Source organism: Dermacentor albipictus, chromosome 7 (assembly GCF_038994185.2).
Source record: "Dermacentor albipictus isolate Rhodes 1998 colony chromosome 7, USDA_Dalb.pri_finalv2, whole genome shotgun sequence".
In the NCBI taxonomy this organism is placed as follows: domain Eukaryota; kingdom Metazoa; phylum Arthropoda; class Arachnida; order Ixodida; family Ixodidae; genus Dermacentor; species Dermacentor albipictus.
In genome coordinates, this window is record NC_091827.1 from 119444374 (window position 1) to 119463917 (window position 19544).

General features: G+C 44.3%; 1 protein-coding gene across 1 annotated transcript in view; it reads right to left on the reverse strand.

Annotated features, from left to right (window-relative positions):
- LOC135909559 (epoxide hydrolase 4-like) overlaps window positions 1–19544 on the reverse strand; it is a 199478-nt gene that overhangs the window by 79777 nt on the left and 100157 nt on the right. The window contains exon 4 of the mRNA XM_070522631.1: window positions 4929–5041. Within this exon, the coding sequence (XP_070378732.1) occupies window positions 4929–5041 (113 nt within the window). The remainder of the gene's footprint in view (window positions 1–4928; window positions 5042–19544) is intronic.

Genomic DNA, 19544 nt, shown 5'->3' on the forward strand with positions numbered 1-19544 from the left:
AGGCATTTCATCCAGCGGGTTCCTAGAGATTAGGCAGTTTTATCTGAGGCCAACCTATGTTGAATGTGGCGGGCTCATCTATCACCAGAAGGAAGGAGTTTGTATCGGGTCTTGCCTAGTGCCTCATTGAGCGAGCTTTTTGTCGCCTACTGTGACAAGTGTCTAAAAGAAAAACTCGTGACGCTAAAGGTTTTAAAAACTTTTTGTTATGTGAACGACTACCTAGTGGTGTATGACTTGAATTCAAATAACAAGGAACCAGTGACTGGCGTAGTTCTTGTGTTGAATGAATGTCTTGACAATCTGGCTATTACGCATGAGCAACCTAATAATAACGCCATCCACTTCCTAGACATCAAACTAATTTCTACCGCCAATAATTCATGTTGGAAAGATCTCTCTCGCAAAAAAAAAAGATGACTTGCGCATGCCTCGTGACATTCGAAGCTAAGGAAGCGAGCAATCGCAAACCTATGTTTTATGAACGCGCCCCGCTAATCCTGCCCCACCGGATGCCTGGGGGTTTTTTTAGGCAAGAAGAGCAGGCGCAGGAAACAGGGTACCCTGTCCACTTAATTTCGTCAATGGCGGGAAAATGTGCTGAAAAGGAACAGTGAACCAGATGGCACGTACAAGCGCATTCATCAAAGTAGAGGAAAGGTGGTTGTACCTTACATGCAAGGCATTTGACATGGTTGCAGAAAGTGGCCCAATAAATGGAACTGGACGTCGTATTTTCAGTTCAACAAAAGCTATTCAGCATATGTAAAGCCACTGTTTCGTTTAGAAAGAGTCGCCGAGGACGCGCGAAAAATCACCGACCGCTGTCTGTGGACTGCACACAAGGTGCCCTATGTCGCTTCCCTTTTTCGTGCGGCAAGTTGTTCGTTAGGCCAGACAAGTAGATGCCTGCCTCAATGGCAGGTGAAGGAAACATGAGCAAAACTGAACTGTAATCGAGATGGGCATACCTCCGTGCACTGTGAGGATTGCGTGTGTACAACAATGTTTAAGGATTGTTCCGTCGTGTGTAGAAACACGGATAATGCTACGCGAGAAATTGTCGAAACAAGCTTGATTGCAAAAGGAGCTGCTAAGTGCGTCAAATGCCCCATCGAATACACTGAGCAGAAAAGAAATTAAAATGGGGGTTTGCGCATGCGAGGATTTGTACTCCTTTCGTCGGTGTAAGTAGCATCCTCTTCAGAAATAAAATCACTTGACAGTTTGCGCACACCCGGTCGTCTTTCTTCTCCATGTGAATTCAGTGGTATGACCTGAGCGCGATGACCTCAACAAAACTGTAGCACAAACAGAATCCCGTGTCCTTTACTAGCCATTTGGACGAGCGGCATGGTACACTGTTCGCCTTGTCCCAGCCGTGATGTGGCCGTCACAGTAGAACTTGGTGCAGAGTTGTCATAATCGGACACTTTACGAAGCAGGTAGCTGCACGCCATGATGTTTGATTAAGCGGACTGGCAACAACGACAGGTGTAATTGGAATTGGTGAGACAGACCTCAGTCTTGCAGTAGACATAAAGATAGGCTGATGATGATGATGTACGACGAGTAGGGCTGCGAAAGTCCGATAGAAGCTTCAGGAGGAATAAAGAGGCGGCTCATTGCTTTTCCGCGTTTTGAAATCAATCCTCGTGGGAAACTTGCTTTCAGATAGCTGTTTGAAAGGATGCGGTCAGCAGTGGATGTTCTGCTGAGCGATGCTTGGATTTTGCAAGTGCCACCTAATTTGAGTGCGGGTAGCACGCGAACATCAAATGCTACAGTTGAATTACGAAGCTAGAATGAGGATGAAATGACCATCACGGCATCACAAACACGAGCATATAGTCATCGGCCCAAGTTAGTGCACAAATTGGTCCACTGGATCGCCGTATGTTCTTGTCGTGACAGTAATGTCACGGTGTGCATGTGTGTAGGCATTACATGAATTTATGTCATTCTTGTCATGCATATCACGACATTAATTGGAAATAAGTAATGGCCTTACATACAGCCATGGCATTCATGCTATTCGTGTAATGGCATGCATGCCATGACATGTCATTTACTACACGTACGCATGTCATGACACGCATATGTAGTATACATCCAGTTGAAGAAAGGCATCTCATGTCATTCAATTAATTAACGTAGTGTCATCTCATTTATGACGTTTATGTCGTGACATGCATGTCATCCACGTCATGTTTCTTTGGCGATTTCAAAAATAAGTGAAATTGAAATGAAATGACAACAATTTATTCTCTGCCGGGTTCATTTTTAACCAACAAAATATAACTAAACTATTCATTTATAATTGTACATTAATGAAGTTACAAAATATATGGCATGCAGAAGGAGGTCCCAAAGTAAGATCTGCCTGGAAGACCTCCTCTTAGTACATGTGTATTAATTTCGAACCTTCGATTAGCAATTTAGGTAAAAACAGCGAGAAAATACATATCAACTTAGCGGAAATAAATAAACAAGCGATTGTATCACCTAAGACTTACGATAAGGCAAAAATACAAATCAGCAAATTAGTAGTAAATATCAAACATATGGTAGTTGAAGCTTACATAGAAATGAGCAAGAATAATTCTATATTAAAATACACATCTAAGTACAAACATAACAGCAATTTAATAGGAATATAATGATTATCGAATGTCAACAACGCGCAATCCAACACAGCAACAAAATCAATTTATAAAGAAGCAATAATTTAGGAACATTAACCAAGAACAATGAAACATTGTACATAACTTGAATGACATGACAGGTATGTCAGAACATGATTGTCATGAATGACATAAATGAAGCTAGCTGATGGCATTGTGGCGATTCTCTGAATATGTATCAGGACATGTTGACGAGACATGCCTGCATGACATCTCAAGAATGACACGGCATAACATGCTCACGGATATGTTGTAAGTATTTTCGTGCAATATCATTCATGACATTCAATTTAAGACATGCGTGCTATTCGCATGTCGCATTTAAGCAATATTCTTCATGTCATTCATATCCAGATATAAATTAAGCTAAAGAAACCACCACGATGACATCATGTAATGTAATTCATACAATTTAGGTCCCAATACATACGCCATGACAGATACGTCATGGCATTGGTGTCAGCGTATGCCATTCGTGATATTGTCACGTCGTAGTGACGGTCAGAAGCACAGTAGCAAAACTGTGAATCCCGAAACTAACTTCTTACTTGGGGAATTTGCGCCCCTATAAGCAAGTAAGAGTCAAAGCACAAAAACAGCGGAGAGCGCAGTCGGTGATCATCGAAAATCTGATTGTGTGGGTCAAGCGCATCGGCTTTTATACATGACTTGTCGAGTGTTGCGCGGTAATCGCTGGTGGCTACGTATCTTCCAGAAATTGCTACAAAATTCGTGGCGCCCATACATTCCGATTAAACAAGGTTCGGTGAGAACGTACACAACAAATAGAACCAACGATAACATTCGAGTAAGTTCCAAATAATTCGGGCTCGTCTTGCGCTGAACGAGAACATTAGATTGTTAGCGGGTGAAGTCCCCGAAAAAATAATAAATAAGTACACGCGTCAATATATGTGCATGCATGTGATGCCCCCCCGCCCATCTCCATGCCTATTCTGATATGTACTCAGTTCCAGAAATTGCCCCTGCGGTATCACAAAGTCAGAGGCTAGGTATAAAATACGCTGAAAACAACTGAAGCTCGCAAATTATGCACTAAAACCTTTACGCTAGAATTGTTTGTAAAAGAGAACTTTAGCCAATGCTGATGCTGGAACATTAATAGTGAAGATAGGCGGCTAATGGTGAAGCCTAGTTAAAGAAACAAAATCATGAATATAGGTCGAGACATTTTAGTGCGCACTCGATCATCATATTTATCGCACAATTTTCACCTCCGGCTTCTCTCATCGCAGCTGCTGCGTAAGCTTGCTGTAGAGTGCAAACCATATTTTCTACGGTTTTGAGTCATATCGAAAGTACAAGGGTGGAATATTTTTATTGTGCACCATAGTAAAAAAATCAGTTGTTCACAGACGAGGCCTGATTAACAACGACCACAAAATATTAGGAAACTACGTTTTCTAAGATTCGTAGTTTATTCTGCTATGTATCTTACAGTAATCATTCGCTTTATAAATAAAGTAAACAGCATGGTGTCACGCAGGCACTGCCAATGATGAACGCATCTAGCTCGATGGCCACGAGTACTCGTCCTTACAGCACTGGCTTGGCGAGGAGCACTAGACTCAGACAGCGAACACTTATTCAGCCTCTCAATTCAAAATTCCTCGAATAGTTCAGGTCACGTGACTTCCAACACTATAGTCATGGGAAGAGAAAGCAGGCGAAGGGACAAGCTATATTGGCACGCCTATTCTTTGCACCCGCCGCAGATTAGCTCCGAGATGGGCCATGCACAGGCACGGTCAGGGTAGAGGACGAGACGCACCCTCACCTGCTCCCCACCCTCTCTCCCTTCACGCGCATTTATTAACGTGACCTACAAAATTATCAGGTCACCCATCAAACTACCATCCTTCTCGGCTACCACCCACATGCTTTCCCTTCTAGCCACAGCAAATGGTGCGCGGGGCATCTTATCCTACTTGTACTTATATAAAACCTCAAGGCGACGATGACGGTGACACCTACGATGACAGTGAACACTCGCCTTGTAGCCAATAAACTGCTGTTGCATTGAGATCACGCTTACAGGTCTAGCAGACGTAATGAGAGTAGTTGCTGGGAACTTGCTGTGTATGTTTCACTGTTTGTAGCTATATTATTTGTTCAATACACATAGGCAAAAATCTTCGAGGCGGAAATATCTTTAATTACTTACCACTAAGTAAAACAATTTATTTTAGTAATTGCTGTAATCCTTCATAAAAGTGTACTTACTTACAGTTGCAATGAATTCTCGTGCGTCTTGGATAAGATTCGTTATGAAGTACTCCGAAGGATGTGCGGGCCGTGTGGTGTTACCGCAACCCCGTAAGTCTGGCACGACGACGCTGTGGGGAATAATCACAATAAAATAGTAATATTTTTAGTACTAATGATAATGAATCCCTCGATCAACCAGTAGGTTGTTTTACGTGCCAAGGAACCACACTGGGTCAGAGTGTTGGTACAAAAAAATACAGGAAAGGTAGAAAAGTAAAACAACCACGACCGAAACGTATGAGATAAGAAATTAAAGCAATTAATAAAACAAAAACAACCTAGTAATAAAGAGCTACATAACGAGCAACAAAACTGAAATAACGCGCATTCGAGAGAATGAGTGCATATGTGGAAGGCGAGAGAAACTATGAGAATACAGGAGAGGAGTGCTGCTAGAAAGATGGCTCAAGGCGAAGTACGAAGTTCGAACAGAAATAAAATAACAAGTCATGAAACATATAACCATGGAGAAAATTACAGTTACATAGATTTTGAACTCTGTGGAGAGGCGAGTGTCGGCTGAAAGGGCCTGGAACGTGCAAGAGGCTATATTTCCTGGTACTCTTCTGCGGAACCCACAGTGAAAGAGAAAGTGGTAGGAACGCAAGTGTAATAATCTCATGAATAATTTTGTAGAGAAAGGGGACGTGGGCAACTAACTGACAGAAGTGTAGGATAATTGTTGAAACTGTAAGAGCTGTTGGTGCGCGAGGTAAGAAAACGATGTTTATATAATGTGTTTTTCATCATCAGCAGCAGCAGCTTATTTTATGTTCACTGCAGGACGAAGGCCCTGCAGTCGCCAATTACCCCTGTGCTGCGCCAACTGATTGCAAGCAGCATCCGCAAATTTCCTCATTTCGTCTCACCACCTAGTCTTCTGCCGTCCTCTACTGCTCTTCCCTTCCCTTGCTACCCACTCTGTAACACTAATGGTCCGATGGTTATCGAACCTACGCATTGCATGACCTTTCCAGCTCCATTTTTTTCTTACTGTCAACCAAAATATCGGGTATATTCGTTTGCTCTCTTATCCGAACCGCTCTATTTCTGTCTCTTATCGTTATGCCTAGCATTCTTCGTTCTATCGCTCCTTGCTCGGTTCATAACTTAACCAGTTAACCATGTTAATCAGTGCATGTTACCAGTGCTGCCCTATATGTCAGAACTGGTAACATGCACTGATAGTACACCTTCCTTTTCAATGATAATGGTAAGCTCCCAGTCAAGAGCTGATAATGTTTTCTGAATGCGATCCAACCCATTTTATTCTTCTATGGCTTTTCCTTCTCATCATCAGGGTTCCCTGTGATTAGTTGACCTAGGTAAACGAACTCCTTCACAGATTCTAGACGCTGACTGGTGATACCGAACTCTGGTTTCCTTGCCCGATTATTCACCATTATGTTTGTCTCCTGCGTATTATTCTTCAACCCCGCTCTTGCATTCTCTCTGTTTAGGTCCTCAGTCATTTCTTGTAACTCGTCTCCATCGTTGCTGAACAGATCAATGTCACCTGCAAACCGAAGGCTGCTGAGATATTCAACGTCAATCCTTACTCCTAAGCCTTCCCTGTTTAATGGCTTGAATACTTCTTCCAAGCACGCTGTGAATAGCATTGGAGAGATTGTGTCTCCTTGTCTGACCCCTTTCATTATAGGTATCTTCTTACTTGTGTAGAATTAAGGTGGCTGTGGAATCTCTGCAGATATTTTCCAGGGTATTTATGTAAGTGGTCTGTACTCTTTGATTACGCAATGCCTTTATGACTGCTGCTATCTCTATTGAATCAAATGTATATTTTCATAAGTCGTGAAAGCCATATAGAGAGGCTGATTGCATTCTGCGGATTTCTCGATTAGCTGATTGATGACATGGATGTGATTCATTATAGAGTATCCTTTCCTGAAACCTGCCGGTTCCCTCGGTTGACTAAAGTCGAGTGTTTCCGTTATTTTATAGGAGATTATCTTAAGGAATATCTTATATAACACTAGAAGTAAGTAAATTGGCCTATAATTTTTCAATTCTTTGACGCCTCCCTTTCTGTGGCTTACTATAATGTTTGCATACATCCAGTCTTTCAGGCCCCTTGCAGTTGACAGGCACTTCGTATACAGGGCCGCCAATTTTCCAAGCATTATGTCTCCTCCATCTTTGATTAAATCGATTGTTATTCGATCTTCTTCTGCCGCTCTTCCCCGTTTCGGGTCCTGCAAGGCCCTACTAATCTTATCGCTATTTATTGGAGGAGTTTCTGTATCCTGTTTATTACTATTTCGAATTGAGTTATCCTGAGATCTCTAGGTACCATACAGGTCAGCGCCGAATTCTTCCGCTGCTTTTACTGTACCTTCGAGATTGCTGATGATATTACCCTGCTTAACTTTCAGTGTATACATCTTGGTTTGTCCCATGCCAAGTTTCCTTCTCACTGATTCATGGCTGCGTTCATTTTTTATGGCTTCTTCGGCCTTTCTCACGTTATAATTTCGAATACCCCTGTATTTCGCTTTGTTGATCAGTTTTCACAGTACCGCGAATTCTATCTTATCTCTTGATTTGGACACTCATTTTTTGTCGTTTCTTTATTAGGTCCTTTGTTATTTGGGAGAGCTTGCCTACTGGTTGCCTTGGTGCCTTGCCTCCAACTACAATTGCTGCCTCTGAAGCCAGCCTAGTCATGGTTTCATTCATTACATCTATGTCATCTTCATGTTTCTGTCCGAAGGTTGCATATTTGTTTGCAAGTACCAGCCGGAATTGGTCTGCTTTTACCCTTACTGCCTCTAAGTTGACCTGTTTCTTCTTGGCCAATTTTACTATTTCTCTCTTCAAATTGAGCCGAATCCTAGCCCTCACTTACCTTTGATCACTTCACTTTATCCTATCTATCACTTCTTCATCCTGCACTATGCTGGTATCGGCAGAAAGCATAAAATCAGCTTCATTTCTTGTTCCACCATTAGGGCTTCGCCAGGTTCACTTTCTGCTGCTACGCTTCCTGAAAAAGGTGTTCATTATTCGAAGCTTATTCCTTTCTGCGAATTCTACAAGCATCTCCTCTCTAGCGTTCTTAGAATCGACGCCGTGGTTGCCAATTGCTTGTTCACCCGCATGCTTTTTCCCCCATTTTGCATTGAAGATCGCCCATTAGTACATTATACTGAGTTAGCACTTTTATCATTGCTAATTCAGCATCTTCATAAAACTGATCTACTTTATCATCATCGTGACTGGATGTTGGGGCGTAGGCTTGTACTAGCTTTAATCTATACCTCTTATTAAGTTTGGTTACGACTACTGCTACCCTCTTAATAGGGCTGTAGAAGTCGTCAATGTTGACCGCTATGTCCTTATGGATTAGGAATCCTACCCCCTGTTGCTTCTTATCTGGGAGACGTCTATAGCAGAAGACATGGTCAGCAGCGTATAACCCTCTTTAGTTTTTCTAATCTCACGAAGACCAATGATATCCCAAACAATATGTGATTGTTTCTCAAGGAGTCCTGCTAAGCTAGGCGCACTTGATAGAGTTCGGCTGTTAAAGGTTGCCAGGGTCAGTTTCCATTGGCGGCCTGACCTGGTCTAGAGATTCTTAGCATCCTCTGCTGCGTTACAGGTCTGACCGCCGCCTTGGTCAAGTGCTCCGCAGTTGCTGGGGACTAAGGGCGATGGGATAATTGTACGAATCATAAGGGAGGGTTGCTCAAATACTGCACCATGGAGGTCAATTCCTGTGCTGGTTAGGGAGTGTCTTTGCTGAAGGTTAGTGAGCCTTCCTAATTTGGTTGTGCCTGGATTAGTGTAGCTTCACCCGCTCTCGGCACCTTTTGCCGGTATCAGGGGACATTCCAAGTCTGCAGATACGGGGCATTGGAGGAGGTAAAATTCAGGCACGCTTAGCAGCATCAAATTTGTAAAAATTGCCTGTGGCAGATCGCGCAATTGTAACCAAAATAACATGCAGGTAATTGTCTATAAATAAAGGTTAAGCAGTAACATGGTAGAATGGTGCTTTGAATAATGATGTATAGACAAATGAACAAGTTTACTAATTAAATGTTTATTTGATTGCTTTTGGGCACATATTGCAGCTTACGAAAAGAGCTGGTAAGTGTACAAGGCACATCCGCATGAAAAGCATTCTAAGGATCGCATGGGTGTTGTAACATAGGCCGTAAGACTTAGGGTAACGTTTACTGTTCATCCACTTACTTTTTCCAAAAGGAAAACACTCTTGCATGCATTTAAGCGCAAAAGTAACTGGAACGACAATTTATTTCATCGGACACTTTGGAAGTTGATGCTTAGAAACTTGCATAGTGCTAAGAATTATTTCCAAATAGTTAAGCCTTGCGAACTCATCGGCTACAATTCCTAAATTTACATGCCTGCCGTAACGTATGTAATTAAAATGAAAATTATTGTAATTATGTTTAAAGTTGAATTAAGCATTTGGATTTCTCGTAGAAGTAGCGACCACCTCTTAAGTGATGAAGCGAATTGGGGCAGTTCAAATTGTGCTGTCTGCCACGGGTAACATTAAAAATTTGATACAAAAAATCACCCTGTAAATACAGATGATATTTTTCTGCGCACGCTGGATTTATATAGTATTTTAATTGCTTTTATAATTTGACACCACTCAGACGTAATCGAGTAAAGGAAGAGATATGGATGTTAGCAATTTGAAGGAAGTGATGTACGGAAATGTCTAGCACGCCAGCAGAGGGAACCGAGCGTGTGAACGCCTTGTTCTGTTGCGAACTCAGAATGGGTGAAGAGACCTCATGTACTATCAATAAGCACGCCGAGATAGCTTACTTCAACAACCCTGTTGAGCACTGCAGAAGAAACAAAAGAAGCGAAGACAATATTGTGGGCTTTATGCGAAAATGGCGTAACTGTCGTTCTAAATAAAATTTACTGATACCATTTATTCCGCAACATTTCGAGAATGCGGATCAGACGAACTGCAGAGCGCGTCAATTGACAGTAGTGTGCATCTCCTTAAATATTTTGATGTCATCCGCGTAAAGTAGCAATTAATGCTTCTCGATTGTTCAGGAAACTTCTTTGATTGGAAGTAAAGAAGAGAAGCACATTTACCTGGGAGCCTGAGGCGCACCCCTAAGTGCCACGCAAACAAACAGAAACTGATAGTTCACTCATGAAGCATGGCCTGCGAAGTAGTAGCAGAGCACGAGCAGCAGCTTAAACACCGAAGCGCGCAAAGTTCTCGAGCCATAGGGGATGACAGTCTACGTAAATGGCTTTAGAAAGGTCGCTGTACACAGCATCAACTTGCTCCGTTTGCGTGGTCTGCAGGAAAACTAGCGCCATCAAGCTGAAGAGGTGGGTGGTCGTTTAGCGGCCAAAGAGAAATCCGCATTCATTTTGAAAGAGCCTTTTGAAAGAGAGCATTTCTTGCATGTTTAAAGGTGTTTATTAGCCACCAGCGTTTGAGCTGACCGTCAGCGCAGGGTATGGACTGTCAGCACGAGCAGCGTTCCCCAAGAACAGCGCTGGAGAGCTTATTTTATTTTTTATTTTTATTCAAAATACCCCCAAAGGCCCTCATTACGAGGGTATTACATGGGGGGGGGGGTGTCAATCACAAGCACTGGTTGTAGTTTGTACATACTAAAAACAAGAGAGGTTAACAGAAGTAATAATACAGTGAAACATAGTTAATATACAAGATAATTAGGTCACAATTATTACAGAGAAAACATTAGTACATATTAGGAGAACATAAGGCAACTGCACTAAAAAACACCAACAAATATCGAAAAACACTGTAAAAGTCCCAAAAAGAATAATAATACGATTAGTCGACAAGTCGTGAGCGAATTAAATGTTGAAACTTAGTCAAGTCTGGTTCCGTGGCAATGACTGGTGGTAAGGTGTTCCATTCAGTTATTGTGCGTGGTAAGAACGAAGATGCATAATGGGATGACTGGCAGTTAATGCGTTTGACTTTGTATGGATGGTCACGGCGTGGAAAAATAACTGTTGGTGACTGAAAGAAATCATGGTGAAGTGATGGATGGTGATAAAGCTTATGGAAAAGTGTTAGGCGAGAAATTTTACGGCGAAGTGCTAAGTTGTCCAAGTCAGCTTTATTCTTTAACGCGGTGACGCTGGTGTAACGTGAATAATCTGAAAATATAAATCGCGCAGCACGGTTCTGCAAGGCTTCGATGTTACTTATGATATACGTTTGTTCGGGATCCCAGATGGCAGACGCGTATTCTAGTTTAGGACGGATTAATGTTGTGTATGCTAGTTTTTTAACATGCATTGGGGCTTCTTTTAAGTTATGTTTAATAAGTCCGAGAGTACGATTTGAAGAGGCAAGGGTAAGGTTAATATGATTATTCCATGATAAGTTTGATTGAAGATTGATGCCAAGGTACTTGTAAGTAGTTGCGAGTTCCACAGGGTTGTTATCAAGGGAGTACGTGGTTAGAATTCGTGGCCTATTGGTGAAAGACATGAGTTTAGTTTTGGAAATATTTAATGGCATTAACCAATTAGAACACCATGCACTTATTGCGTCCAGGTCAGTTTGTAGTAAGTGGCTATCGGTGTGACTTGTTACACATCGGTAAACTACACAATCGTCAGCAAATAGTCTGATTTTAGATGAAACGCAACTGGGTAAATCATTAATATAAATTAGAAAGAGTAAAGGACCAAGTACGCTGCCTTGTGGAACTCCAGACCTAACATCAGCATAACATGAGTTAGAATTGTTAACTGATGTAAACTGAATTCTAGATGAGAGAAAATCGGTGATCCATGCAATTATAGTAGGGTGAATGTTAAGCTGTGAAAGTTTAAGTACCAACCTATGGTGTGGAACACGGTCAAATGCCTTAGAAAAATCTAAAAATATTGCGTCAACTTGGAACCCGGCGTCTATTAGTGCGTGTATGTCGTTAATAAATCCGGCAAGTTGTGTGTCACATGAGTAGCCCTTGCGAAAACCGTGCTGATGCTTAAAAATAATGTTATGGTCTTCAAGGAAGTTGATTACTTGACTGTGTATGATATGTTCGAGTAATTTACAAATAGTGCTGGTTAAGGAGATGGGACGATAATTAAGGGGAGAAGCGCGATCACCTGATTTGAAAATGGGTATTATTTTAGCAATGCGCCAGTCATTAGGAATAACGCCAGTTGATAGTGACTGGGAAAATAGAGCTGTTAACAGAGGACAAATACTATGCGATGTATTCTTTAAAATTTTATTGTTGAAACCTAGATGGTCGGCACTAGATGTCATTTTAAGATTTGTTAGTAGAGATAAAACACCAGCCTCACTGATGTCTACCTCATGCATTGTGATTCCCACTAATGTCTTTAAAGTTGGCAATGAGTTAATGTTTTCATGAGTGAAAATTGTTACAAACGTATCATTAAGAAGTTGAGCGCAATCTGAATCGCTGATGGGAACACCAAAAGAATCAGTAAGAATGATGTCAGTGCGAATTGCAGGGTTTACCACACGCCAAAAGTGACGAGTATTAGTTTTTAGCATGGATGGTAAATCATGAGAAAAAAAGTTTTTGCGAGTGGATTTTAGTAATGCCTTATAAGCCTTTTCACATGCTTTGTGTTTATCATGAGCACTCGCTACACCAGTCAGCTTAGCCTGCCTGTAAAGTCTTTTCTTTTTGTTATTAAGCCGCCGAAGCTTGTTAGTAAACCATGGAGAACTGCTTTTGTAGGAAATGGATAACACAGGAATGTAGGTGTCAATGAGTGAACTGAGGGTGGCCTTAAACAGGACCCAGTTCTGTTCAATGGAACGGGAATGAAAATCATGCAGAAATTGACCTGAAAATGTGGTTAATTCATTGTTAATTGCGTCGAAATTGGCTTTACCGTAACACCTTATTTTCTTTTTGGTAATTATTCTTTTGCTCACGCAAAAGTTAATGCATCCAGTTATGACATCATGATCAGCGATGCCTGCTTCATGAGTTATGTCGGATAATATATCCGGATTATTAGTTAAGATTAAGTCTAGTATATTGGCAGAAGTTTCAGTGGATCGTGTTGGTTGACTAATAAGTTGGGTTAATGAAAAGTCAAGACAAGTGCCGAGAAAGGTATGCGCGGCCGCATCCGTGGCCGATACGGAGAGCGTCGACCAATCTATATTAGGAAAATTGAAATCGCCAAATATGATAATCACCGACCTCGGAAAATGCGCGCACACCTCGCTCAACACTCGATGATACTCTTCGGAAAACGCGCCAGACATGTCGGGTGGACGATAAAAAACGCCAATTATCACACCAAATGCAGCACCCTTCAGGGAAATCCAAATACATTCCAGAAAAGAATCGATAATGATGGGTGCGGCGATGAATTCTTCCTTTATCGCGATGAGCACACCACCCCCTCTACGCTGTTGCCTATCACATCGAAAAAACTTGAAAGTGGATTCACTCGTAAAGATGTTGTTATCGTGTATGGTGTTGTTAAGCCAGGTCTCGGTAAGTAACACTAAAGAAGCCTGGAATGAATCGATGAGCGATGAGAGTGCAATACCATTAGCGATAACACTTCTAGCGTTGGTGTATAAAAAGAGAAATTTGTTATCAGTGCTAGAGTGCAATTTTACGGGTGATCCAGTAGATGAAACTGAGCTTAATGAAACAAAGGAGGAGGAACATCATTGATCCCTGCGCCGAGAAACAAGAACAGCCTGGCCTTCATTGGTGTTCCACTCGTAAACTTCGTTGTTTAAGTGCAGTTTGTTGAAAACCAGACGCACTCGGTCTCCGTCTTTCTTCATAGTTCTCGAGAACTGGAGAAGTTTCCGTCGCTTTTCGCGAACTGCTTCCGAGTAATCTCGCGAGATGCTGAAGTTAGTGTTCTTCAACTTATGGCCGCGGCTCAGAACCAATTCAACTTCCTTTTCATTGAAAAATTTGACTATGATAGGCCGCTTCTTCTCAGACGAAAAGCGGCCCACACGATGTGCTCTCGAAATCGACGTCACGGTAAGGCCAAGTTTTTCGGTACAAAAATTACTTACGAGTCGTTCTGACTCTTCCCAAGTTTCAGACCTCGCCGAATCTGTTAATCCATAAAAGAGAACGTTAGACCGCCTAGAGCGATTTTCGAGGTCGTCAATTTTTTCCTGTACGCCTACGAGACCGTTGTCACTGCTCGCGATGGACTGAGCACATGGGGCCGCTGCAACTTTCTGCTCTAGATCAAGGACACGCTTTGTCAGTTTTTCTAAATCATTCTTTAACTCAACGTGCATATGAAGCACCTTGTTAACAGATTCTTGCAGCGCAGAATTACTAGCTTCAACACGCAAGATAGAGCCAGCCACAAGGTCTAGCTTTTCCTCTTGAGCCTTGGTCATGGGTCCAGGGTTTAGCTCGACATCACCATCCAGAACAAGCAGGCACAACAGATACGATGCACAGGCGCGAACACTTTTCAAAACATGGGGTGGCCACGACACTGCTAAAAGACAGACATCATCGTCACGATAGGAATAAGCGTCATAGTAGCTAACCTGTACAAACATCAGCGGTGAGCGCAGGATCGCAGTGCCAGTGCCATGGCCCAGGGCGGCGTTGGAATGCGCGCACTTTTGTTGCCCGCTCAGCTGACTCAGTCCCACGTTGCCAGACGGAAAAATCTGCGGCGTCCAGAAGTGGCGGAGCATCCAGCAGAGGTGAAGTGGCAAAAAACGGTGTTGATAGACCGCAGTCCGTTGACGAAAGTGCGCCGAGCCAGGGGGAGCTTGTATCGCTGTGCCATTCACGGATGGGTGTCATCGGGACCGGTTGCATCGAAGAAACAGACCATGGCCGGCCCAGGAAAATCGGCAACAGGACCTGTACAAACATAAGCGGTGAGCGCAGGATCGCAGTGCCAGTGCCGTGGCCCCACTATAGTGTTCCTCTTCTTCGCTACAATCACACCCGGTAACAAAAACGGAGCCGTCCGAGGACTTAACAACTCCTAACTATGAGTGGATCATAGTACGGCTTCCGGCGTTCTACTTTGACAATGTCTCGTCCATGACGGCGCATGTCCGAACACGGTTCAAAGGGTCCGATCACGTAGTTAACAGGGGATGCGCGCTAGAGGACACGGTAGGACCCATCATACTTGGAGAGTAGTTTTGAAGCGAGCTCAGTTGCAGTGGAAAGAAAGGAAAGCCACACAAGCGTTCCATGAAGGAAGGTGGCTGCAGAGGTGGTGTCACTGCGAGTAGTTTTCTGGCGCTCTTGGTCATTGGCCGTAAAGGCCCGTGCGAGATCGCGCTACTATCCAGCATGTCTTGCAGTGGCAGAAATGGACGCACATTCACATGCATCCGGCCGGTATGCTAGAATTGTGCCGATGGAGTGTGACGTGTGCCGGTCATACAGTAAGAAAAAGGGTGAAAAGCCGGTGGTGCTCTGAGTAGAAGTATTCTACGCATAGGTTGCGAAAGGATGAATGAGGTCCGAATTTGTGTGGTTGGAGGTGACGCACATTGCAAGCATGTTGCCGAGCCTATGGTTGAAGGGTTCTGTAAGGCCGTTGGTTTGGTTCGATGGTAAACCGTACTTGGGCGATGCACAACGTGGCACTCTTTAAGAATGGCTTCAACTACTTCGAAAAGGAGACGAGTCCGGTATCACTGAGCAGTTCCTCACTCAGGTGGTTCATCACACAGGGTGAATCGACGAAACAGGTAGGAGGCGACAGTGCGCTCTGTAGCTGCCGGGAGGCCGGCAGTTTCGCGTATCGCGTGAAATGGTCAACCACCACACTAGTCCAGTGGTTTCCAGCCGATGTCAAGAGAAGGGGTCCATACACATCGATACCGACGACGTGCCAAAACGACCCGCAGGGCAAGGTAAAGGTTGCAGACCGGCTAGCGAGAGAAGGCGTGGAGATTTCCGGCGCTGGCAATCGGAGCAAGAGCGAACGAATTTCTTAAAGTAGCTGTACATCCTTCACCATCAGTACCGCTGTCGAAGGCGCTGAGATTTTCCAAAGTAGCTGAACATCCCTCACCAGTAGTACCGCTGTCGAAGGCGCTGAGATTTCAAGACTCCTGAGTGTGCACACTATGGATCAGCCTGACAAGGTGCGCACATGTCGGAACGGAGATTGCGAGGCACTACTACTAACCACTGGTGCCCGTCGGCATGATAATTGCGTCGGTGAAGCAGGTTTTCGCGAATGGCGAAATGTTAAGACTGACGACGCAGCGTGCGAATGTGCTCATGAACCAGAAAGCCAATCTTTAAGAGAGGTAATCCAATGGTCCTTGCACTGCTCAGACGCGATTGTGGTAAGGTCTAGCGAAGAAACAGTAAAGTGGGATAGTGAGCAGTAGGCATTCTCGTCAGGCAAGGGTAGAGCGAGAGGGCATCGGCGTCAGAATGCTGTCGGCAGCGATACTGCACGTGGATATCGTAGTCCTGCAGGCAAAGTGCCCGTAGGGCAAGACGTCTAGAGGGATCTTTCAAGGACGACAGCCAACATAGTGCATGATGGTCCATGACTACATCAAATGGACGGCCATACAAGTAAGGCCTGAACTTGGTGAGAGCCCAGATGACGGCCAGGCATGCTTTTTCTGTCACAGTGCAATTTATCTCAGCGTTCGTAACCATACGATTTCCATAAGGTACGACATATTAGGAAACCCCTGCTTGCACTGGGCAAGAATAGCACCGAGGCCAACACCGCTGGCATCAGTGTTTACTTCGTTAGGGGCTGTCGGGTCGTAATGGCACAAAATTGGCGGACACGTTAGTAAACGACGCAGCTTTGTGAAGGCCTCGTCGCACTCGGATGACCACGAAGTGACGGTCCCGTTCCTTCTAAGCAGCTTCGTCAGGGGCGATATCAAGGCGTTGAAATTGTGAATGAAGCACTTAAAGTGCCAACACAGACCTATGAAAATGCGCAATTCTTTGACGGGCGTTGGCTTAGGGCATTCAGCGATAGCCCGAAGTTTGGCTGGATAGGAGATTATTTATTTATTTATTTATTTATTTATTTATTTATTTATTTATTTATTTATTTATACTGCGGTCCTGTTTCCAGGGCCTTAGGAGGCTGCATACAAAGTGAAATTGAAACATCTAAGTACAAAATACAGCGGTAGATAACATGGGTCACTCGCTGTGTGCAAAGGCAAGCAGTTACTGAACCACACACAGTAAATCATTCGCTACAAAAACATAGATGCAACTCAGATAATGACCGTGAGCATTGGGTTACAACGTCATCAGTAAGAATATTCCCTTCAACAATAGTTCTAGGAAAAAAGGAAAATTTGAAGCAATTCTTTTTAGTAGTTAACGGTGCTATTGTCTGTGAGTGTCGATGACGTGTAGCATAACCAGTAGAAAAAGGGATACAGCGCGATGTATCAATGTTGTAGTGGCCTTTTATGAGCTGAAATAAATATTTTAAACGGCGTGTTCGGCTCCTTTGTGTCACAGATGGCAATCCACTTCTCTTGAGGAACTCCGTAACTGAAGTGCGGCCATACGAAAAGGATCCCATATGACAATCGCGTATTCTAAAATTGGTCGAATGATGGCATTTTAAGAAAACGCACAAGTGTAGCAAATTTTAGAAAGCGTCTTAGGGAGAATAGTTTTCAAAAGCAGTTCGCTGTGAGAATGTCAACATGTTTGTCCACGAGAGAGTGGATATGTGTAAACTAGAATTGTCAGCTACCAAGCAGCAAATCGGCACTTCTTGAGGCTTAGTTGTATCCCTGCGTTTTTTAAACACCTTACAACAGACCGGAACCGTAGAAGGTGGCTACTGAAGTCAGCAGCAAAAACAACATGGTCAAGTGCGCACAAGCACGTGTGCCATTTTAAGCCGCGCAGAACTGTGTCCATCAGACGTTAGAATGTTCCGGGCGCATTACAAAGTCTAAAAGACACCATGTTAAATTCGTATAAGCCGTCGGATGTGAAAAAAGCTGTCTTCGGCCATTCGTGGTCTGCCATGGGTACTTGCCAACACCCTGAGCGCAAATCTAAAGATGAAAAGAATTCTGCGACATGTAGACTGTCAATCGCGTCGTGTATGCATGGGAGAGGGTAGACATCCTTGCCAGTGATCTTGTTGAGGCGGCGGTAGTGCATACAAAACCGCACACAACTATCTTTCTTCGTAAATAGGACGACAGGGGATGCCTATGGAATGTTGGAAGGTCGTATCACTTCGCGGCAAAGCATGTCCTTGACTTGCTAGTCGGTTACACGACGTGCTGCAGAAAATACGTGATACGGCAGTTGCCGCTGTGATGGTTGCGGACCAGTATCGATGCAATGTGTGGCCGTTGGAGTCCAGCGCAGGGGCGCTTGCCGGAGAGAGTAGTAAAACAGCGCCCGAGATTCCACTGCAGGTCATGGGTACGACTGTTGAGGCGTTAGGAGAAATGTGAGTGTCGGCTTGGACGAGTAGTTTCCCCAAAATAGATGAATTGTTGGTGAGCGGCCAATCTAACAGTCGCGGGAGTTCTACTTCGGCCCGTGCGCAATGAATACCGGCATTGTGGCGCAAGAAGAAATCCCAGCCCAGGATAACGCCATCAGAGCACGAGGAAATGATTATGAATTCTATGGCGCATAAAATGCCGGCAATGACAACAGGAGCAGTGCAAGCCACTAAGGGGTGAATATTCTGAGCACTGGCTGTGCGGAGGGACAGCCCAGAAAGGGGCGGCGGAACTTTTCGCAAAAATTAGCAAAGCTTAGCGTCCATAACACATACGGCGGATCCTGTGTCCACGAGTGCAGGTGCATGAACACCGTCAACAAACACTTCGATTCCGTTCGAGGGACTGGGGTGAGGACTTTCCAATTTCTACGATGTCGCAGCCCTGGCCACTTGAACTAGAACGATTCGTTTCCCTCGTCCCGAGTGCTGGGGCGAGGTCACATCGGCGACAGTGAGCAACCGCAAGGATACGGCGAATGGCGGGTAGTTGTCGGGTGCAATGGCAACGGGAGGGGGGGGACGTAATATGGACGGTTGGGGTGGCTTGTGGCGAGTAGTGCGGCGCTAGCCGGCTGTACATGATTGCGATAATGTGTGACGTGACCAGCATAGCCACACGCAAAGCATACTGGCCGATTGTCGGGAGTACGCCACCGCCTCGCCGGAGTTGTCCTGTTCATGTCACAGGACATGTTGCACGGGGCGGCTGCTGACATGTCTGCATGGCGGGCGGCAGTCGGGGCATAGGCACAAAGTCAGCCGAACGGAGAGGCATACTTGGAGAGTGGCTGGGTCCCCGAGGCGACTACTGCTTAGCTGAGTGGTGCAGCCACCTGGACCTGTTGGGGTGGCGCAATGACGTCAGTGTAACTTAGTGGTGCAGTCGCAAGATGTTCGCTCTGGTCTGGCAAGACCTCGACGATTTTCTGCTCAATCGCAGCTTCCTCCCGACCGAATGCTTTCATTTCAGCAAACAACGCTGACTGGTTGGAGATGGTAGCCAAGCCAGCAATTATGTCACGCGTGAAAGGGGACGTGTCAACAAATGCTGCCTGCGTA